General features: G+C 40.4%; 1 protein-coding gene across 10 annotated transcripts in view; it reads left to right on the top strand.

Moving 5' to 3' along the window:
- The window catches only part of ZNF644 (zinc finger protein 644), a 95,395-nt gene that overhangs the window by 52,700 nt on the left and 19,091 nt on the right, over positions 1-23,604 (top strand). For all 10 annotated transcript variants that reach the window (XM_089668920.1, XM_089668924.1, XM_089668922.1 and 7 more), the window contains 2 exons: positions 14,630-17,558; positions 18,040-18,636. In XM_089668920.1, the coding sequence (XP_089525046.1) occupies positions 14,657-17,558; positions 18,040-18,636 (3,499 nt within the window). In that variant the 5' untranslated portion in view covers positions 14,630-14,656. The remainder of the gene's footprint in view (positions 1-14,629; positions 17,559-18,039; positions 18,637-23,604) is intronic.

Raw genomic sequence — 23,604 nt, 5'->3', positions numbered from 1 at the left:
TCACAGCTAGAGGAAACTGCTAGTTATTTGCAACTGCAAAAATGTATCCATTTGGTAAGATAGTTGTGATAAAAAAATGCATACCAATGTTTCAACTCAAGTGTAAATGTATTTTTGTTTGTTAATCTTTTATGTATACAAAAATAACATGCACAGTTTAATATTTTTTAATGTTTTTTTTTATATATATATATACTTGTCTATTGCTTAGTAAAGAAAATTAAAATTACTTTTTTTTCTCCAGCAGACTGGCTAAAATAAATGCAAGCATGTTAGCTATTTTAAACTTTTAAAATCCTTTATGTGACCTAAGGCCCCATTCACACCTGAGCATTTTGTAGCTTGAAGCTTTAAAATTATTTATTATAATACAGGGTTTATATAGTGCAAGCAGCTTATGCAGCTTTACAATAAGGACAGACAGTACAATTACAATACAAATTAATACAGAAGGGATCAGAGCGCCCTGCTCCTTATTGCTTATAGTCTGAGTGCTGAACATCCAAAATCTCATTGTTTTCAGTTGCACCTGTTCACACCTGAACGTAGTGTCGCTTGTAGCTTAAAAAAGTACATGAGCTTTTTTTTGAGCTACAAGCTTCAATTGTTTTTGTCCCCAATAGCCGTCAAAGGGAGCACCTGAAAAACACAGAGAAACAACCAACATGGTATTTTTCCTTGTAACTAGCTTTCTTTTGGCTAAACCCCCCCCAAATATGAAACCAAACACCCAAGCCTTAGTATCCCACAAAAACGCCCATTTAAATGCTATAAAAAAACAAAAAGCCTGCAAAATGATCAAAGAAAGCTCAGGTGTGAATTCAGTCTAGCAGTCTATAAGCAGGCATTATGACCCTCTTCTATGCACCATTATAAGAAAAAGCAGATGGACGGTACTAAGGACCTAGCTTCTCTGGATTTGGGACTAAGGCGAACTATTCCCTTGCTAATAAAAAAACCCTTATTTGCAACATTTTCATTGGTTGGGGGGCAGATTGAGATTGTGGCTTGTAAGCTCGAAAGAGCAGGGCCCTCGATCCCCTCATGTTTTGCATTGTATTGGTATTGTTCTGTCACATGTTCTGTCCCCCTTTGTAATGTACAGCGCTGAGCGAACTATTGGCGCTTTATAAATACTGTATAATAATAATAATAATACCAATTTTAGGGAAGTTAGGATCATGTTAAAATATAACTGTGTCCAGGCTATGGGACATCCAAGTATGTACATATTAACAAATCAAACTTGGAAATAAGCCCTCACTGACCTTTGTAGCTTCAGGCACTGTTGAGTAATTCTTTATAGAACTTGCGATTTTTAAGTGTTAATAAACCCACAACAGTAAAATCAGTCTGTATATGCAGTAAATCATACTTGTAATACTATGGAACTTAATCCTTTGCATTGTGTAGAAAGGCTGTTCGATCTTTTCTGATCCTCCCATTCTTTTACTGTCCCCAATCTCTCTGCCATAGTACAGAACAACAATGGCAAGTATGCACATGCTCTGTTTGGTGTGTATTGCCAGAGGGTTTTTTTGGGGGGCGGGGAGTGTGAGACAGCTGATTCTTTAAAAACGATGCACTCCCTTGCTTGCAGATGTGCTTTGTTCAAAACAAGGTGTGTAGCTTAACCAATTCAGCCCCCAGCCAATTCTCTCCTACATATAGAAAATCTGCATTTTTTTGCTTAAATATTATTTAGAACTCTGAAACATAGAGGCCCCAGAGAATAAAATGGCGGGTATTGCAATTTTTTATGGCATACGGTATTTTCACAACTGATTTTTAAACTGCATTTTTATGGAAAAAGTACACTTTAAATGCACAACACAACATAATAGCCAATTGTTTGGTAAAATATAAAAGATGTTATGCTGAGTAAATGGACACCTAACATGTCACGCTTTAAAATTGTGCACACTGGTGGAATGGTGACAAACTACGGTACATAAAAATCTCCATAGGTGACATTTTAAAAACCTTTACAGGTTACTAGCTTAGCGTTCCACAGGAGCCCTAGTGCTAGAATTATTGCTCTTGCTATAACGGTCGCGGCGATATGTCACATGTTGTGTGAACACTGTTTTATATGTGTGCACGACTTGCGCATGCGTTCGCCTTTGGGAATGGGGGTGGGGGGGACTTTAAATTTAGTTTTTTTAATATTTACACCATCTCTTTATTTATTTATTTTTTTTTTTCATCACTTTTATGGCCATCATGAGAGAGAGAACATCCCTTGTCACAGCTGGAGCATTGACGGGTCTTCTTTATGGAGAGATCTGGGGTCATCCCAGTATAAACTCTTCAACCTGGCTACATATGGGTATGTCGTGGAGGCTGAAGTGTTTAAAGTGGTTGTTAAAGCTCAAGGTTTTTTACCTTCAGGCATTCTATGCCTGAAGGTAAAAAAACCTTTGGTGTGCAGCAGTGCCCCCAGCCCCCTCAATACTTATCTGAGCCTCATCGTAATCCAGTGATGTGAACAACAGCCTCAGCTGTCCCGGGTCTCTGCCTCCTCATTGGCTGAGACAGCAAGCGGGAGCCATTGCCTCCCACTGCTGTCAGTCACAGCCAATCGGCCAAGGAGGAGAGAGAGGGGGCGGGCCAAGCCGTGGCTCTGTGTGTGACTGGACACACAGAGCAGCAGATGCCCCTGTAGCAAACTGCTTGCTTTTGGGGCACCCGACAGGAGCGAAGGGCCAGGTGGGAGCAGGATCCAGGCTGCTCTGTGCAAAACCACTGCACACAGTAGGTAAGTATAACATATTTGTTATTTAAAAAAAAAAAAAGGGAACCTTTAGATTTGCTTTAAACTATAGGGGTTCATAACCACAAGAGGGCTTTAATGATTTCACTAACATTGTTAAAATTGGTTGGCAGCTTGTTTTTAGAGTTGTAAAATGTTGCTCAGTCACCTTATGCCTGATGGTTTATAAAACTATGTACTTTTTGCAGTCTGTACGTGTTCAGTTAAGTGGACAGTATATGGCTGACTATAAGAGGTTAAGCAAAAGCGGAGTCTAAGTGGTTTAACAAGCCTGCTTGGAAGAATTATAGAATAATTATGTTAATATGCAATTATCACCTCATTTCTTTTGTAGTAACCTCAAGATGCAGAGTACAGGGGTGTTATATCAAGTGCTGATAGTTTGCAAAAATACGAATTTTAAAAATCTTGTGCATAAGAATAGCTTGGGGCGTTTAGTGATTGTCACGTTTTAGGAAGTGTTTGACCTTTGTTGCTTTTTCTAAATACCTCATTTTTCAGTTTAAGATGTAAATTAACTGGTCTGACAATGTCTTGCAGCAGCTGATCTCTGTTACATAAGCAGGTAACAATTTTTATGGATACTGTAGATATTATATTGGATAAAGCAGCACTCACGGGGCTTGAAAGGTGAACACACAGTGATGGAATTTTATTTCAAAGAGGCAGAAGCTTGTCTTCCTCAGCACTGTCATGAGGTGGGGGAACTGTGTGTGACTGGAAGGGGAGAACTGGCTGCTCACTGCAGGCAGTGTTTACACTAGAGATTGCAGTGATTGGCCACAGCAATAGCATGGTACAAAGCCACTCTAATTGGCTCTGTACCTTTTGCATGTAATCTGCACTGTTCAATCATAGTGTGATCACATAACTGTGTCTGAGGGGTTTAATGAATAAATGAATTCATTAAATTCTCCTTTCTCTCTTTTTTACATTTGTATTCACTGTGATTGGCTATTACAGGGTAAAGAGCTGTTCCATGATGCAATCTAGGACATATGTAATAGTATTTATTTTTTTTATATATATTTTTAGATCTATACAGTGGGGCAAAAAAGTATTTAGTCAGCCACCAATTGTGCAAGTTCTCCCACTTAAAAAGATGAGAGAGGCCTGTAATTGGCATCATAGGTAGACCTCAACTATGAGAGACAAAATGAGAAAAATAATCCAGACAATCATATTGGCTGATTTGGAAAGAATTTATTTGCAAATTATGGTGGAAAATAAGTATTTGGTCAATATCAAAAGTTCATCTCAATACTTTGTTATATATCCTTTGTTGTCAATGACAGAGGTCAAACGTTTCCTGTAAGTCTTCACAAGGTTGGCACACACTGTTGCTGGTATATTGGCCCATTCCTCCATACAGATCTCCTCTAGATCAGTGATGTTTTGGGGCTGTCGCTGGGCAACACGGACTTTCAACTCCCTCCAAAGATTTTCTATGGGGTTGAGAACTGGAGACTGGCTAGGCCACTCCAGGACCTTGAAATGCTTCTTACAAAGCCACTCCTTCGTTGCCCGGGCGGTATGTTTGGGATCATTGTCATGTTGGAAGACCCAGCCACGTTTCATCTTCAATGCAGTTGCTGATGGAAGGAGGTTTGCACGCAAAATCTCACGATACATGGCCCCATTCATTCTGTCCTGTACACGGATCAGTCGTCCTGGTCACTTTGCGGAGAAACAGCCCCAAAGCATGATGTTGCCACCCCCATGCTTCACAGTAGGTATGGTGTTCTTTGAATGCAACTCAGCATTCTCTCTCCTCCAAACACGACGAGTTGTGTTTCTACCAAACAGTTCTATTTTGGTTTCATCTGACTATATGACATTCTCTCAATCCTCTTCTGGATCATCCAAATGCTCTCTAGCAAACTTCAGAGGGGCCCGGACATGTACTGGCTTAAGCAGGGAGACACGTCTGGCATTGCAGGATCTGAGTCCCTGGCGGCGTGGTGTGTTACTGATGGTAGCCTTTGTTACGTTGGTCCCAGCTCTCTGCAGATCATTCACTAGGTCCCCCCGTGTGGTCCTGGGATTTTTGCTCACCGTTCTTGTGATCATTTTGACCCCACGGGGTGAGATCTTGCGTGGAGCCCCAGATCGAGGGAGCTTATCAGTGGTCTTATATGTCTTCCATTTTCTAATTATTGCTCCCACAGTTGATTTGTTCACACCAAGCTGCTTGCCTATTGCAGATTCAGTCTTCCAAGCCTGGTGCAGGTCTACATTTTGTTTCTGGTGTCCTTCGACAGCTCTTTGGTCCTCACCATAGTGGAGTTTGGAGTGTGACTGTTTGAGGTTGTGGACAGGTGTCTTTTATACTGATAACAAGTTCAAACAGGTGCCATTGATACAGGTAATGAGTGCAGCACAGAGGAGCCTCTTAAAGAAGAAGGTACAGGTCTGTGAGAGCCAGAAATCTTGCTTGTTTGTAGGTGACCAATACTTATTTTCCACCATAATTTGCAAATAAATTCTTTCCAAATCAGCCAATGTGATTGTCTGGATTATTTTTCTCATTTTGTCTCTCATAGTTGAGGTCTACCTATGATGCCAATTACAGGCCTCTCTCATCTTTTTAAGTGGGAGAACTTGCACAATTGGTGGCTGACTAAATACTTTTTTGCCCCACTATATGTGCTAGCTGTCATATAGTACACAACCCAAGTCTGTCATGCTGTAAATTATACCCATGCAAGATGGACTGTGAGGGTGGAATAAGGTAAATGTTTTTTAATTATCCATCACCTCCTGGGTGAATTAAGAAAAATTAGCAGATAAAGGAAACTGTGACTTTGATACATTACACTGCCGAATGGGTTGGGAAGAGTTGTTTGCAATTCAGACTGAGGGATAAGGTAATTGATGCTCATTGCCCTTTTGTACATTTCATTTTTGCCTGGCATTGGGCTTTAAATAAGCAGCTTGGCCCCTTGCTTGAAATCTGTAGGTGTTGAGATTTAAAAGGAAATTGAAAACTTTAACCTGTACTTTTAAGAACATTAGCACTTTTAATAAATCCACATTTCTCCAAGCATCTTTTAGAATATAACCTATTGCATTTTCTTTCCCTGTGCTTTGAGAGCCGATAGCACAGGATAGCAGACATTGTTGGGTCAGTATAGATTTGTCTCCAAACCAAGAGTGAGAAAGATCTGCTTCACATGCCAGTTTTGAATTATTGGGGGACATTTATCAATCCTGTTGCAAGGCCAAATAATGCTAAATTAGGGCAGTGAGATGCATTGTGCGACAGATACCAGGGTTAGACAAAAAATGGAAACCCGAAATGATTTGCAGGTGTGGAAATGAAGTAACATTCTTTTGCTTCCGCTGTATAATGAGACACCTAGCTAACAGGCGAGAAGCCTCACTTTTGTCATTCACTGTGTGCGCTGCTAGTAATATGAAGTCATGTCAGAGCTTATGGAGCTTCAAAGAGGGCAAATTACTGGTGTCCGCTTAGCTGGTGTCTCTGCGAAGTTGCCAATTTATTTGCCATGTCACGAGGTACAATATCAAAGGTTATAAGTGCGTTTGACGTGGTCAGCTCACTGAAAGAGAGCAAAGGACATTGCGCAGGATTGTGACCCGGAATAAGAGAACAACTGCTGCAGAAGTGACTGCAGAGCTCAATCTCAGTCTTCACAGGTCTGTTCAGTAGTCTTGTTTCCCAGTGATAAATCTGCTCCTTCATAGAAAGTTTGGGGGAGCATTGCCACTCTAGAAACAGGAGGTTTGTTGTTGGCAGGATTACCAGGTAAAAATGGAAAATGTTTTTTAAAAAAAAGTACTGGTAAGCAACAGTTTTTGTTAAATTTTTATTTAATAAAACCAGGATTCACGTATTTTCTAGTTGGTGAAATGTGTGAATCCTGAATGAAATGTGTGAATCTTGTGTGAAAACATTTATAAATAGACCCCAAGTATTGCTTTAACCTCTTCCCAACCGCGCTATAGCTTAAAGATGGCTACAGCGTGGTTGTCTAGTTCTGGGAGGACATCCTCCCAGAATGCGCTGCTAGTGATCACTGTGTCCTTCAGACACAGCTGAATACCTGATGTGGTGAAAGGCCAATCACACTGGCCTTTTACCAAGTGATCAGCTGTGTCCAATGACACAACAGATCACCGGGTAAATACAGTTGCCGGTTATCGGCTGCACTTTCCTCATGCTATCACAGTGTTAGGAAAGTACTGCCGATAAACGGCAATTGTCAGAGAAGAGATCGGCACTGATCATCAGTGCCCTCTCTTTAGTGCCGACAGTCAGTGCTGCCTATCTGTGCCACCTCATCAGTGCCCATCAGTGCAGCCTCATCAACGCACATCAGTGAAGGAGAAAAATTATCTGTTTGCAAAATTTTTTAATAGAAAAAAAATGTTTTTTTTAATTTTTTGCTCTTTTTTTCATAGCACAGCTGTTATTAAATACCGCCAAAAGAAAGCTCTATTTGTGTGAAAAAAAATGATAAAAATTTCATATGGGTACAGTGTTGCATGACCACACAATTGTCATTCAAAGTGCGACAGCGCTGAAAGCTGCATATTGGCCTGGGCAGGAAGGGGGTATAAGTGCCCGCTAGGGAAGTGGTTAAATTAAAAAGGTGCTTCTAATTAGTTGACTTAGACATTACAAACTTTGTGGTGCCTGTCAAGGGAAAAAACACCTTGATATAAGCTTCTGCTTTAGTCAACAGACACACTTGTTTGGCCCGACACGTGTTCTTCATTCGATCTTGCACATCGCTGGATCGAGATCGAGACTCGGGCAGGCGAGGGGGCTGGGGGCACTGCTACACACAGAAGATTGTTTATGCATGAAGGTAGAAAACCTTGAGTCTTTACAAACACTTTAAGCAGGTCATACATGTGGCAATTTGATATTGATTGAATTTCTTATTCCATTTCTATCAACATCACGAAGCAACCCAAGACTTAAAAAGGTGGTTTTGATTGCCAACCAGGACAGTGTGATCGAAATTGCCTCATCGAACACATACAAAAAATCTAATTTGCTTTCTAATATAATGTTTTTACCCATTTCCATTCTATTGCAACTTAATGTTAAACTGTAATAAAGCTGCCAATTGCACAGTCACTTCACAAGTGAATTCTGTTAGCCCATTAAGATCAGCAATGATAGTTTGCTTATTTTGTGGTAATTACTTGTATTTTGTTTCCTGGTGGCTTGAAAGTGGTTGAAATGATGTGTTTGACGTGTTTTGTTTTTTTGTTTGCTTTTGTTTTCTTTACAGTGTAGTATTCAGTGGGTCAAATTACAAATTCCTCACGTTGATTATTAAATTAAAATGCTTCCACGTGTTTGGGGTTTTGGATGACTGGGCTATACTAAACTGTTTTGAAATACCTAGATCTACATGCTTTATTATACTTATGATATATACTTCTAAATGATTGTTGCCTAACACGCATCTGTGTTTAGAACAGGAAAGGATCAGGCATGATTATGGAAAGTGCTCGTGTGAAAGGTGATTGGATCATGGCTGGGGAAAAACTATTTAAAGCTGAAGTTTGATCTGCTTATTAACATGCTAATTAAATTATTTCGATATCCTTCAAGTTTTCATTACATACCTTATTTTAGAGCCAGTGATATCACAAGATTTTTGTTGTTCCCTATATATTGCAGGCAGATTATGGCTGGTAGAAGGGCCACTACAGCTTTAGGCTTTAGTGCTTCTGTGAGTGCCCCCATAGCCAGCTGCTTGCTCTAGGGGCACTTGTGCATTTTCACTCCTAAATCCCGCCCTGTATGCCCACGCAGGTGGGAGCTGCATACTGGTTTCAAACTGACCACACTAGGCATGGAAGCACATCAATCCCAGCATATGGTCAGTTTGGTTCTCCACATTCTTTTTGGGAGCACAGCCTGCCTGTACTCCAGTGGTCAGACTTCTGCTGACACTACCCCCTGCAAAGCTTTTCATTGGGAAGATCACGTTTTGTATTGCTTTATTGGGTTAGCACCAACGTGTCTTTGTATATTTTAGGAATTTCCAGGATGTTTGTTCTTGTTGTGCAATGTCTAGAAAACAAATGAACAGGCACTACAAAAACAATGCAGGTAAAGAGCATCATCTTAAAATCTTTATCCATGTAGTTATAAAATGCTGCAAAACAAAAAAATAAAAATGCATAAACCGCATCACAAAAAAGCAAATGCAATACAATCATTGTGGACATGTCATTTTATTATCGAAAATAGTTAAGAGCAATTGCCAAGTATTTAAGATTCCAGGTTTTTTTTGGATTTCTTTATGTTAAGTTTACATAATATTCCATTGCTGTGCAGATCTCAAAAAGTGTGTTTTCAAAGAAAACTCTGGATTACTATAGTTTGTCACCCTGCTGTTCAGGGGCACCAGTAAACTTGTTTTAAATGGGAAGCGTCTGTTCTTTCTTGAAACCTCTAACACCAGAACAGATGGATGAAGCATGTAAGGTTTTACCTCTGAGGTGGTAACAGTGAAGCCACTCATTAACACTGAATTTACCACTTCGTTAGCAACATTGCTTCCTGTTGAGAAACGCTAATATATAATCTCAAATGGAGTTAGCATACATTTGTCTACCTCTGGCTTGTAATCAGTGGCAGCATAGCCTTGATAGTTACCAGTTTACAGAATTTTCAATGTCATTTTCTTCAGTCTTTTTGACCAAAGTAGTGTCTTTGCTATAAGCCTTTTACCTATGCTATCTTGAACCTTGTTCTAGTGTGACCCATTTATAGCTTTGCAGGCCATGCTCGATGCTTCTTTAGCACCATTTTGGGGTGCTAAAATTAACTTTAACTTTTTTTCTGGTGCTGTGCAAATATGCCCCCGGTAAACTTCTGCAAGTCTTGAATCATTCAAGGGGACTTGAAATTAGTATGTGCATTTAGTGTGTTTAATTAGGGCTAGATTGTAAATATATGTAGCCACGGCTTCACCATGACGAAGTATTTTTAATGACACAAGGCAGGTTTAGGTCACATCTGTTATTTTAGTAAGTATTTTAATATAACGTAGTTGGAAGTAGGACTTTTTATTAGGTTTTGTACGCAAATATGTATTTATTTATTACAGGTACTTATATAGTGCCGTCGATTTTACGCAGCACTTTACATATATATATTGTACATTCACATCAGTCCCTAGCTCTCCAGAGGCTTACAATCTTAGGTCCCTAACTTACATTCATACATACACATACTAGGGCCAATTTGGACAGGATCCAGTTAACCTACCAGCATGTCTTTAGAGCGTGGGAGGAAACCAGAGTACCCGGAGGAAACCACGCATGCACAGGGAGAACATCCAAACTCCAGGCAGGTGGTACCATGGTTGAGATGTAGGCTTCCAATGGCAACCTTGAAATTGAAAATTGCTTGGCTGTCATATTGATCACTTGGCTTTGATCCTTGTTTGATGCAGAACAAGCATGCTGCCAGTAAATTCAGGACTTATGCTTTGTGTTTCCTGCAAAAGGCTTTCTACCATCACATCTAGGTAGACGAGCCTTGTGTTAACATTTGCAACAAAAGACCTTCTGGAAGTCATTGGAAATTGCCTGCAGAATGTTTTAAAGGAACACTGCGTTAACATTTGTAGCATAGTTACCAGCCCTGCCTGATATCTGTGGACTACAGAACATCCCCTCTGTTGGGGAAATGGGAGAGAGGTAGCATGTAGACCTAACACTCTTTCTCACTTAGGGTGACAACATGGATCTTTTATAGATACAGTGAATGTTTTTACCCTAGGACAGAAAGTGTGATACTGGCCTCTTGCTATGGGAACACTCAACTCGCTTCCGAGCCACCTCTGTGTGTCCATTTACACAGAGAGCGTGGCTCGGTCCTGCCCTTGCTCTCTCCTCATTGGCTTAATGGTTGTAATCGATAGCAGCAGGAGCAACTGGCTCTCACTGCTGTGTGAGCCAATGAGGATAGAGAGACCCTGGAGAGCTGCTGCTCTAATGCACAGCGCTGGAACCAGCTGCACCCAGAAGGTTTTTTTTACCTTAATGCATAGAATATATTAAGAATACATTAAAGTGTTACTAAACCCACAACCGTAAAATCAGTCTGTATATGCAATAAAGCATGCTTGTTATACTCACTGTGGAACCTAATGGGTTAATCCTCTGCATTGTGTAAAAAGACTGACTCTTTCTTTTCTGCCCCTCCTCTTGTTGAAATGACCACCTGATACAGACTGAACCTATGGGCACATGCTCAGTTTGGTGTGTATTGCTAGAGTTTTTTTTTTTTTTGGTTTTTTCTTTTAAGGGTGCATGTGATCAGCACAGGGCCAATCTGCACTGTCCAGACAGAGGGTCAGAGGTTTCACATCCTCCTAGAGCAGAAAGAAAACTGCTTCTACAAACTTTAACCAGTGCTCTACTGAAGTCACAAGACTGCTCTAACTGCTGAGTAGAAAAGGTATTTAGCAGTTTATATTTACTAAAATAATTCCATTTTCTGTGTACTGTGGGAGACCAGAAATAGTGAATGCAGGGTCCTGGGTTTAGTATCACTTTAAGGTAAACACCTTGAGCCTTTAGAACCACTTTAATTTATGCAAGTTTGTTAAAGGAAAGAATTTCTTTAAATGCTCTCCTTTTTAGGAAAAAAATGATTTCTAGTGAATTTTGTCTACGACCCCACTGGAGAGAATTTACTTGTCCCTGTGATTTTGGCACAAGAAGTGGGACATGTGGCAGACAATATAACAAAAAGGGAAGATCAGCATTAAAAACTGTCATTTCTAACCCTTCACTCAACTAAAATACGTTTGTTAGAGCCCTCATTGACACAGTATCCCATAACTTTGTGCTGATAGAAAGTGAAGGGAAATTCTACAGGGAAAGAATGCCAATAAAACCTGACTGACAGGGATCTATCAATTTCCTTCTCTTTCCAGAGCAAAATAGTGTTTTAATGCAATTAGGCTATAAAGAAGTGTCTTTAAAAATACCTATTTTAGTTTGTCGTTAAGGATTTAACTCAGGGGTCGTCAACCCCCGGCACGTATGCCAGACATATGCCAGAGAATGTGCAGGAGAGATCTTTGTACTGCACATAGCTGAGATCAGATTGTCTTGCAGACGGGCTCCATCTGCACAGTGTTTAGTTTCCTGCTATTTTGCTGTTCTGACCTGTGAAATCCCCAGATTGGAACAGCAGCACATGTGCAGTAGTCAGTTACACACTGTGCAGGTGAAGACTGTGTCTGTAAGAGAATCTGATCTTGGCTATGTGGGGTCAAGGAACTCTTAAGAATGCCCTGATAGCAGTGACCTTAGGCCTCTGCCCTGTTCACCCCATCTGCCCTATTGGCCCCTCTTATCTGCCCTGGTGAACCCTGTCCTATGCTCTGCTCATCCTTGTTTTCCGCCTTGCTGATTCCTGTCCTCTGCCCTGCTGACCCCTCTTTTCTATTCTGCTGACCCTTGTCCCATGCCCTGCTGACCACCCATTTTCTGCTCTGCTGACCCCTGTCCTCCAATCTGCTGACCCCTGTGCACTGCCCTGCTGGCCCCTGTCTTATGATGTACTAACCCCTTTGCATTGCCCTGCTGACCTTCCATTCTCTGCCCTGCTTACCTTGTCCTCCCACCCTATTGAAAGCCCATCATCTGCTTTTCTGGCCCCTGTCCCTGCTGACCTTTGTCAGCCCTGAGGATCCCTGTACACTGCCCTGCTGACTGCTCTACACTGTCCTGTTGACCCCTGTCCTCCACCCTCTTGCCCCCTGTCCACTGCCCTGTTGACCTCCTGTCCTCTGCCCTGCTTAACCCTGTACTTTGCCATGCAAACTACTGACACGGTTTTCTTCCCTGCCTCAGATCCTCTGCCCCCTGACATTTTTTCCTACACCCTCACATCAGACAGGCTAGATACGGCCCTGGTGTTAAGTCGGATGCCCCAGGCTGCCTGCTCTCATTTTGAACTGATATTTAACCAGCTTTTGAGAATTAATAATTTAAAAATACAGGAATTGGGCTGATCTGAATTGTGAAGGTGCGAGAACTGGGCTGATTGGAGGCGTGAATGTAATTGCATTGGGATTTATTTGAGATTTAAAGGTACAGAAATTGGGGTGATCTGAGGTGTGAAGTTGCAGGAATTGGGGCTGACCTGAGGTCTGCTGGTGCTGGAATTACAGCTGATCTAAAATGTGATCGTACAGGAATTGGTCTGATGTGAGAAGTTGCAGGAACTGTAGTGATCTGTGGTGTGAAGGGGAAGGAATTGGGGTGATCTGAGGTGTGAATGTAATTGCATTGGGGTTTATTTGAGATCTGAAGTTGCAGGAATTGTGGTGATCTGAGATGTGAAGTTGCAGGTCTGGGACTGATTTGAGCTGTGATGGGGCAGGGATTGGGATGATGTGAGGTGTGAAGTTGCAAGAATTGGGCTGACCTGAGGTCTGTAGGCGCAGAAATTGGAGCTGATCTGAAATGTGATTGTGCAGGAATTGGGGTGATCTGAGGTGGGATGTTGCAGGTATTGTAGTGATCTGAGATATGAAGGTGCAGGGATTGGTGTTGATTTGAGTTGTGGAGGTGTAGAAAACAGGGCTGATAAGAGGTGTGAAGAGGCAGAAATTGGGTTGATCTAAGAAGTGGAGGTGCAGGAATAGGGGTGATCTGAGGGGTGATGGGGCAGGTACTGGAGTGATCGAAGTTATGTAGGTGCATGAAATAGGGTTCATATAACGTGTGAAGGTGCAGAAATTGAGGGTGAGCTGACAGGAAAAGGTGCAGGAATTGGGGCTCATCTGAGGCATGAAGGTGCAAGAATTTGGGTGATCTGAGGTGTAATGTTGACGGAATTTGGGGTGATCTGGGGTGGGAAGTTGCATGAATTGTAGTGATCTCAGATATGAAGATGCAGGAATTGGGGTTGATCTGAGGTCTGGTGTTGCAGGAAACGGGGCTGAACTGAGATGTGAAGGTGCAGGAAATAGGGTTATCTGAGGAGTGATAGGGCAGGAATTAGGGCAGATCTGAGAGAACTCTATTAAGCTGTTAGCAACTCACACTTTATTTCCAACTGTATAGTGGAAATGAATATGCCAGCCGGGTAAGGGTACCACTTACCATTTGTTTTACCACTTACTATTGACCTCTGAAAGCTCAGTGATAATTTTGTACTATTCTTAATGTCGTTTACAGCATTTACATTATAAAAAATCTGGCACTCTCAATTTCTTTGAAAACATTTTGCGGCGCATAATGCTCAAAAGGTTGCCTACTCCTGATCTAGCTTCTTAGTAAAGTTAGATTTACACCAAGAATTTTACACCGTTCAAATACCCACTTTTGTAAACCGTGCAACAGTTTATGTAACACATTGGAGGAATCGGTCATTCTGGTGAATCAAGAGTGGATAGAATTTTTAGTTTTCCTGCTTTCTGCAAAATCAGTTTATGATCCAGGAGGTAAATAGCTCTCAAAACCATTTTTATGTTGATTTGATCACGTTGCCTTGATCCTCACAGGAATCAAGCTGTCTTTGTATTTGTGTTTGCTTGGGGTCAAAGAGCTCAATGACTACTGCGGTCCAGCTTGTGCTGGTATTGTGCAATGTGTATAAAGTGAAAGGATACGCTTTCTTTTCTTACAAAAATGTACTATGCTATTGGCACAACTGATGTATATATAGGTCACCTTGCTCGAAATACTGGACAGGTGCGCAATTTTCACATATTCTCAGAATTTGCTTATATGTAGTAATAAGATGTATTGGAGGTTTAATTTCAGCATTTCTAAGATTATGTATTCCAATTGTTTTAAAGCAATAATATATACTTTATCCTTTTCTTTCTGTTTTAGAGATTGTTTAATGGGAAGAAAAACAGTATGGAGGAGTCCCAAATAAGTGCTGAAAGTACTGATGCTAATGAGCTCCTCAAAGAGGACATCAATTTCAACTCTGTTGAGGAAAATGTAACATATAAGAAAATACAAGCCTGTGAATCTGTTCAGAAAAGTAGTTCATTGAATGTGCCTGAAGAACTATCAAGGGACAGGCCTGAGAAAGCCTTAAGCAAAATCCAGGGTGCTCTACTAATCCACGAAGGTGCTACTACTGTCTCTAGTGAAAATCCTGTTTTGCCTAAAGAAAATATTAATGGACCAGTTTCATACTCCTCAAATAAAACTTCCATCCTGAATACAGACAGTATTTCCTTATCCACAGACCACCCTGTGGGTCTGCAAACAAATTTGTGTTCATCTTCGAAGGTAGTTTATGATCTTCATCCACCTACAAAGAACTCTGTACAAATGTCAAGTCAGCAAGTTTTATTCTTGATACCTGATGTAGCACATGCCAAGAAAGAAACCCATTCCAACCTTAAACATCCTACCTCCTCTTCAGTTGGTTGTGAAATATCTAATGGGAGTAATGCCAGATTGGATAGCACTTTAGTAGGGCCAATAGATGAGTGCAATGATAGGAAAAAGTTACCTGCGAATGAGATACAAAATCAGATGGAAGGTTGCTCTATTGCTATTGATTCTGTAGGAGCAAACAATGCTAACTTCAGTACCGAGAGGGACTCTGTAAATAATGATAAAATGGAGGAATTAGAAAAGAACTGTGTTGTAAGGGTACAAAAAAAGCGTAAACGAAAAATGGATGGCAGTAAGATAACTCGTTGCTATTCCGAAGATGCTTATAATGATGTCAATATTTCCAAGAAATCAAAGCTATTAAATGTAGATATGATGGAACAGAGTGATGAAGAGCAAGTGGTAGCTCCACATAAGTATGCGTTAATGAAGATAAAGTCTGAATCTTCTCTTGATGACACGGAAGAACATCTTCCAAAAGAGGCTATAGAGGCATTCAATCATTATATTTATAACCCTGTTTGTGATTATTCTGGAGAAACCTCACCTGTTCATGTTGACCCATTCTTTTCCAGTGATGTACAAAGTTGTGGGTCACAGTCACCACCGACATGCACTAGTGATCAAGAGCCATCGTTTTACCCCTGCACAAAGTGCAATGTGAATTTTAGGGAGAAGAAACACCTTCACAGGCACATGATGTATCACCTGGATGGGAATAATCACTTTCGACACCTTAATGTTCCAAGGCCATATGCTTGTAAAGAGTGTGGGCGAACTTTTAGAGACCGAAATTCACTTCTTAAACATATGATTATTCACCAGGAACGACGACAGAAACTGATGGAGGAAATCCGTGAACTCAAAGAGCTCCAGGATGAAGGTAGAAGTGCCCGTCTGCAGTGCCCACAATGTGTGTTTGGAACCAACTGCCCAAAGACGTTTGTTCAGCATGCCAAAACCCATGAAAAAGACAAGCGATATTACTGCTGCGAAGAGTGCAACTTCATGGCTGTTACTGAAAATGAATTGGAGTGTCATAGAGGTATTGCTCATGGGGCTGTTGTAAAATGTTCCGTTTTAACTTCTGATCTACCCCAAAGGAAATATCAGAAAAAGACATTGAAAAATTCATATTTCCTTTCATCTAAAAAGCCTACAACATTTATCTGTAAGATGTGTTCATTTACTGCACCAACCCGCTATATTTTAAAAAAGCACATTGAATATGTACATCCGTCATCTACTTTAGACCAGTTTAATGGTCCCCTTGTAATTAAACAAGAACGTTTTTCAGATAATGAACTTGAATCTGAGAGTAAAGAGTTTGCGAAACAGCCCCCTTTTCCAAAGAATTCTGTCTTAAAGCAAGATATGAAGAGACCGTATGGATCCCTTGGTCAAAGTAACAGTTTTACAAAGTTGTACAGAAAACACAAGATACAAAAAGCTCGAAAAAGTGCTGCTCAATCTGTTGTCAGTGGTCCTTCAATTTCCCCAAATAAATCTCTGCTTTTCACTAGCAATGACCAAAAACATAGGTACTTTAAAATGAAACAAAAGCATGCAAGGATAAATCATGCCTACATCTATAATCAGAAGTGGGATGGCTACAAAACGTTGAAAAAATCACACATTTATCCACTGAATTTAAAAAAGGAAGAAGGTAATTCTTCACATCAGCTTTCCAGTTCACCTGATCCTGATCTTCAGGAAGAATGCTTGATTATGGATCCTCATAACCGTCACCCAGGTAGACTAGTTGGTTTCAAAGACAGGGTAGCAGTCAAAAGGGTGCGGAGAGCAGACCTGGAAAGACCAGTGACAGAAGAAGATATGGATAGCTATCCAGATTTCCTTCAAAAAGTGACTTATGTTGTACTAAAAAAACTTGACCCCTCTGATAAAAAAGACGATTATGATTCATGGGACAATAGTGAGATTTGCAATTATAACACAGAATCTCCAGATGATGCATACAACAGTCCAGCAAAAAAAGCAGTTTACCCAATTTTTAAAGACAAAACTAAAGATCTTCAGCTCAATGAAGACCAGGGCTTGCATTACAATAGTAATGATGGCTTTTACTTTGAGTATTATGAAGATGGTGAGGGAGATGGTTACATGCATGAAATGTCTGATGTTGATTTGGAAAATGCAGAATCTGCATTGCCAGGCCACAGTATATTCCACTGGAGTGATTTAGCTCTTGAAAAGAAGTCTTGTCCATACTGTCCTGCAACCTTTGAAACAGGTGTTGGGTTATCTAATCATGTTCGTGGACATTTGCACAGAGCGGGACTAACCTACGAAGCTCGCCACGTGGTGTCTCCAGAGCAAATTGCATCAAGTGATAAAATGCAGCACTTCAGGAGGACAGGAACGCCAACAAAGCGTGTAAGGAAAGGTGGGTTGTGTTTTTGTAACTTTTAGTAAAACTCAAGATTGTTCTGCAAAGCTTGCATTGCTTATTTCACTGTGATAAAGTACAAATGTGTATTATCTCTAATTAATTTTATATTTCATATCATCTAAACTTTAGAGCATGCTCCTCTTCCCCCCCCTCTCCTCTTCCCCCCCCTCTCCTCTTCCCCCCCCCTCTCCCCCCCTCTCCCCCCCCTCTCCCCCCTCTCCTCTCCCCTCCCCCCCTCTCCCCTCCCCCCCTCTCCTCTCCCCTCTCCTCTCCCCTCCCCCCCTCTCCTCTCCCCTCCCCCCCTCTCCTCTCCCCTCCCCCCCTCTCCTCTCCCCTCCCCCCCCTCTCCTCTGATATCTGACATATTCATATTCAGATTGGTAGGGGAATGGATTTAATAATTTCCTGGTTGTATTGTATGTAACATGTTCTGATAAGCATTCCAATTTTGACATTTTTCTCTTTATGCCAATAGTAATAGAGAAATCAGAGAGCCCTTCTGAGCACACATGTGCTCTGTGTGGAGGCTGGTTTGATACAAAAATTGGATTATCAAACCATGTTCGAGGTCACCTGAAAAGACTTGGGAAAAATAAATGGGATGCACACAAATCGCCCATCTGTGTTCTGAATGAAATGCTGCAAAATGAAGAAAAGTATGAACAACTTCTAAAGATCCTTAACAACAGGCGCCCATTTCAAAGACCAGCTCACAGACCCTTCTCAGCACACAGGTCTTCCCGAAATGACTTTTCAAAGACCAGTGTTGCACCTACCGAAGAACACTGCAATGGCTTAAAAATGGACACTGCATCTGAGCAAATATTACAGGAAGGGCTGTGCCCAAGTGAATGTGATGGAACAAGTCTACTTGGGGACAAGGATCAACTTGCTTTTTTACCTGAATTTCTTAAAGTAAAAAAATCAGGCGAAGATAAAAACTCAGAATCTTTTCAAAGGGTCAATCAAACTGCAAGAAAGAGGTTGACGCAGAAATGCCTTCATCCTTTAAACGAAGATTGTTCGCTGATGTGCAATTCACATAAAAACATTGATTTCGTCTTGCAGTCGGGTAAGGATACTTTTTTAATATCCACACTAGTTGTAGCTATTTTGAACCAATTGTGTACTATATAATGTTGCTGTTTTTCTGTTGTGTAACGCATTGATGCTGTAGCTAAGTATAATAAAGTTAAAGCCTGCATTTAGGGAGTTTAGGGTTGATCAAACCCCTTAAAGTAAAGTGGACGTTGGGAAGACTAAAACTTGCGGTCCCGTATATCAGGTTATTGTCCTAGTGTGGCATTAGATATTTTTCTTCAGAATGGAAAATGTTGTAAAGTACTTAGTGGTTGTAAAGGCTCAAGGGTTTTTTCCTTCATGCCTTCTGAGCATGAAGGTAAAAAATCTCTGTGCAACATCAACTGTCAACTCACAGCCAGTGAGCCAATGAGCAGAGGGGGCGTGGTTAATCCGTGACTCTGTGTGAATGGACACACAGAGCAGAGGGTGCCCCCAATAGCAAGCTGCTTGCTGTGGAGGCACCTGACTGGAGGGAGGGGCTGGGAGCGCCAACGGGGGACCCAAGAAGAGGTGGATCTTGGCTGCTCTGTGCAAAACCACTATACATAGCAGGTAAGTATAGACATGTTTGTTAATTCTTACAAAAAAAAAAAAATTAAGCATTTAGAATCACTTTAATGTTTTTATCAGTTGTGTTCTTGTTGGAGAGTTACTCATTCCGTTCCTATTTCCTTGACACCTGCTGCTCCTATGAGACATAGGGTTAAGGAAATCTCTCCAGTGGGGCCATAATAGTAAAATAAATTTATGTTCTAACCTGTCTCTTTCCAAGCAAAAAGGTTGTGTCCATAGTTCCACTTTTGTTGAGACAAAAAAAAAATCTTTTTTGGGTGATAAATATACATTGCAAGGATTTTAACAAACTTTGTTGCAGATTCCTACCTATTTCTGCTCAGAAGAAAAAAGCTTTTTGTTCTACTTTGTCTTTGGATACTGATTCTGAATGGACATTACTAATTCACTTTGGTTCTGATGAGAGAGGTTTTAATGTCATCATCCCTTTAGAAGTGATTAACAGAAAATGACAGTTATGCAGTTTGGAAGGGAAAGTTTTTCATAACATCAAATTATAATATGACTTATGTAGCAATTGTATATGCTATAATTTTTTTTATTTACTATATTTTTCCATGAATTTTCCCTTTAAAGCATAACTATACTTACTCACCTTGAGTCCAACAATACGCCGTCCCCGGAACTCCCCTGCCTGCCGCTGACATCTTCACGCAGTCAGCTTCTGGGTCTCGATTGCTGGCCGCTGTCATTGGCCAGCCCGCAATGACTTCATTCCAGCACGAGCAGGCGTTCCATTAACTTCGGCATTGCTGAATTTGTACAATCACCTGCTCTTACACAGCTTACTGTACAGGGGCGGGAAGGCACTAAGTAGCTTTACTGCAGAAGAAAGTAAGCATGTCTCTTCTGTATTAAAAATCCTGCCTGTTGGCACATTTTCATTTTCTAGCATAAAGTTCTACTTTAAAAAAAGGCCAAATTAGAGTTTGCTATTTATTCTGCAGCATATGTGAAAGCTGCAGTGTATTGTATGAGACCAACAAAAGATACCCCCTGTCAATTTCCATGTGAATGAAATACATTGGCACTGTTTTACAATTTGTGGAAATACCTGTGAGGTAAAGCTCTTAGAAGCACCATAAATGTGCTCCAAGGTAATGCAAATTGATTTATTGTGCCTGCTTGATTACTGCAGGCAGATGTGTAGGTGATAAGTATGCTTTAAAATAGTACATTAAAATGCTGGTTTGTTGTGCATCTTTTGCTTTTTTTTATAGAAATAGAGATCAAGGCTTATGAACGGTAATTGTTCTGTGGTTTACCTCTACAGAATACAGTATAGATGCTTGAACTGTTATGTTTCTGTCTCGGGTTTGAGGTGATCTACAGACAGACTTGTCAATATAGTAAAGCTGGGTACACACTATAAGAAAATAGGAAGAAAAATTCTGTATGAGGAACAATCGGCCAGTTATCTGTTCGTTAGTATAGTGCTTTCGATAGCAATTCCGACTGTTTGGATGAAAAAAAAAACAAAAGTGCAAGCTAGAAAATTTTGATTGTACATGAATTGTACTGTCCATTTTTTGCTCAATGTGTACAGTAGTCATATGGAAATCGAATAGAAAAAAAGCAAAGAATGACCCAGAAGAAGGTGGCAACGAACATTGAAATCGTACAAAAGAAGGACCATTTGCCTTTGTCTGGGAATTTTCATTCAAGTTAATACCATTGTTTCTCATAGCATGTACCCCACTTAAGAGTTGCTAAGAAGCTACAGGTTCTATAAAGTGATAGAATTGTCACATTAGAAAAATGTTCAACTTCACAGTTTTGAGTTCAGATTTAAAACTAAAACTGGAAAGTCTTGTCGTGTCCTATAAATTTACAAAAATATGTTGATGCCTATAAAGATGTTGAGTTTTCCACATACATAGGGCAGCCTACAAAGTTCAAAGGATGTTAGGCTTGTGCCCAAATTGTAGATTAATCAGGAAAGTTGTCCAAACTATTAGTGTAATAGCCTCTAAAATTGCAGAATTATTGCAGGACTATGTGCATCACAAGATAAATAATTTTCTGTACTTTAAGATGATAATGTTTAGATTACCGAGATCAGTATCATAAACAAAATGAAATCAAATACCTTTCATTGCCCAAACCACCAGATCTTAATACCTATGTCAACCCAAAAAAGAAGAAAAAATAAAAAACTTGTTTTCTGTAACATGGAACTTTCTAGGTGCAAAATGAGACAGTAACCAAATATTTATTTATTTTTAATTTATATAAATCTCTTGTTAATAACATTGTTTATTTACAGAGCACTGATCAGTGCATTCTGACGGTGGGGAAGTTTAGCAATCTGCCAGAAAAAATGCTCTCAAAATTGCAAAACAAGGATTTTTTCTTTCCCAGCCCCTGAATGCTGAGCTTGAAAAGCACCTCTAGACTACCTAACGTGCATGGACACATAGGATAACAGTTGCTTCTACAGGCTAAATGCATGCATAGAACCTAAAGATATTTGGTTACTGTCACATTTTAGACCTGGAAGTCTGATGTTACAGAAAACCCAGTTTTCTGGGTTTTTTTTCTCCTTTTTTGGGTTGATATAAATATTTGTGTGGATGTAGGTCAGTGACTGTCCTAATATACACTATATTGCCAAAAGTATTGTGTACTGTGCTGGCTAGTCGAGTTCCTCCACCCCAAACACGCCCATCCATGTCTTTATGGACCTTGCTTTGTGCACTGACGTACAGTCATGTTGGAACAGGAAGGGGCTATCCCAAAACTGTTCCCACAAAGCTGGGAGCATGAAATTGTTCAAAATGTCTTGGTATGCTGATGCCTTAAGAGTTCCCTTCACTTGAACTAAGGGGCCAAGCCCAACCCCTGAAAAACAACCCCACACCATAATCCCCCCTCCACCAAACTTTACACTTGGCACAATGCAGTCAGGCAAGTACTGTTCTCCAGGCAACTGCCAAACTCAGACGCGTCCATGAGATTGCCAGACAGAGAAGCGTGATTTCTCGCTCCAGAGAACACGTCTCCACTGCTCTAGAGTCCAGTGGCGGTATGTTTTACACCACTGCATCCAACGCTTTGCATTGCACTTGGTGATGTAAGGCTTGGATGCAGCTGCTCGGCCATGGAAACCCATTCCATGAAGCTCTCTATGCACTGTTGTGCTAATCTGAAGGCCACATGAAGTTTGGAGGTCTTTAGCTATAGACTCTGCAGACAGTTGGCTACTTCCGCACACTGTGTTTTTCAGTGCTCTGTCATTTTACGTGGAGTTGCTGTTGTTCCCAGTTGCTTCCACTTTGTTATAATTCCACTAACAGTTGACCGTAGCAAGGAAATTTCACGGATGGGCTTATTGCAAAGGTGGCAACCTATCATGGTACTATGCTTGAATTCACTGAGCTCTTGAGAGTGACCCATTCTTTCACAAATGTTTGTAGAAGCAGTCCGCATGCCTAGATGCTTGACTTTATACACCTGCCGCCATGGAGGTGACTGGAACACCTGAATCCAATGACTTGGAGGGGTATCACAATACTTCTGGCAATATAGTGTAGAGAGTATTCAGATTTTAATATCATTGAACCTTTATGGGGCAGGTGTCATTATTTCAAATGTAAGATTACATTTGCTTTTCAGTTACATAAGATTTAACTGAAAACCTTAGACAATGCTTTTGTGAGATATAAAATTGGTTGCAAATACCTCTGTACTTCAGATTAGCATTGCTTTTATCTGTGACACACTGAATCTAGTTTGTTGATCATTTGCTTAGCACAAAGATTTTTGCAAGAAACTTCAAATCATTAACTTTCATTATTGGTTTCGCATCCAGAGTAATAAACATAAGGCACTGAATAAAATGTTTTGTCTAACAGCTGTTTGGTTGTGTGTTTTTACCACCTTTTCTCCCAGCCTTCATCAGCAAACTAATTTAGTACTGTGCCTTTTTACAGTCTTATGGGTAAAACACTTTAATTACCACTTTGTTAACCAGATCTTTATTCTGTTCTGAACATTTAAATATTGTATGCTAATTGAGAGATCCTATAACTTAGTCCATGCACGACTTTAGTCATATATTTAGACCTCTTTGTATTCCATTTTTCAGCAAATTCAGTTTTCGTAAACAGTAATTTTGTCATTGTTTGTTTAAGCTGGGGATACAACTAACTATTATTTTCACAATCGATTAGTTGGCCCATTTATTGTTTCGATTTGTCAGATAAAAACCTCAAAAAAAGTTTGGCGTATAATTTGGTTAACGGATAACTCCACTTGGGTGGGAAAAACAATTTGCAAAAAAAAAAATATAGTGTATACAATTATAACACAAGTCCTATTGTAATTAAATGTTATCAAACATTACCTTCCATTTTCAATCTGCAGTGCTGTAATTCTCTGTAGA

The sequence above is a fragment of the Staurois parvus genome, unplaced genomic scaffold (genome assembly GCF_062004578.1).
Source record: "Staurois parvus isolate SC_StPar_1 unplaced genomic scaffold, SC_StPar_1.0 ptg000066l, whole genome shotgun sequence".
In the NCBI taxonomy this organism is placed as follows: Eukaryota; Metazoa; Chordata; class Amphibia; order Anura; family Ranidae; genus Staurois; species Staurois parvus.
This window is presented reverse-complemented; position numbering and strand designations above follow the sequence as displayed.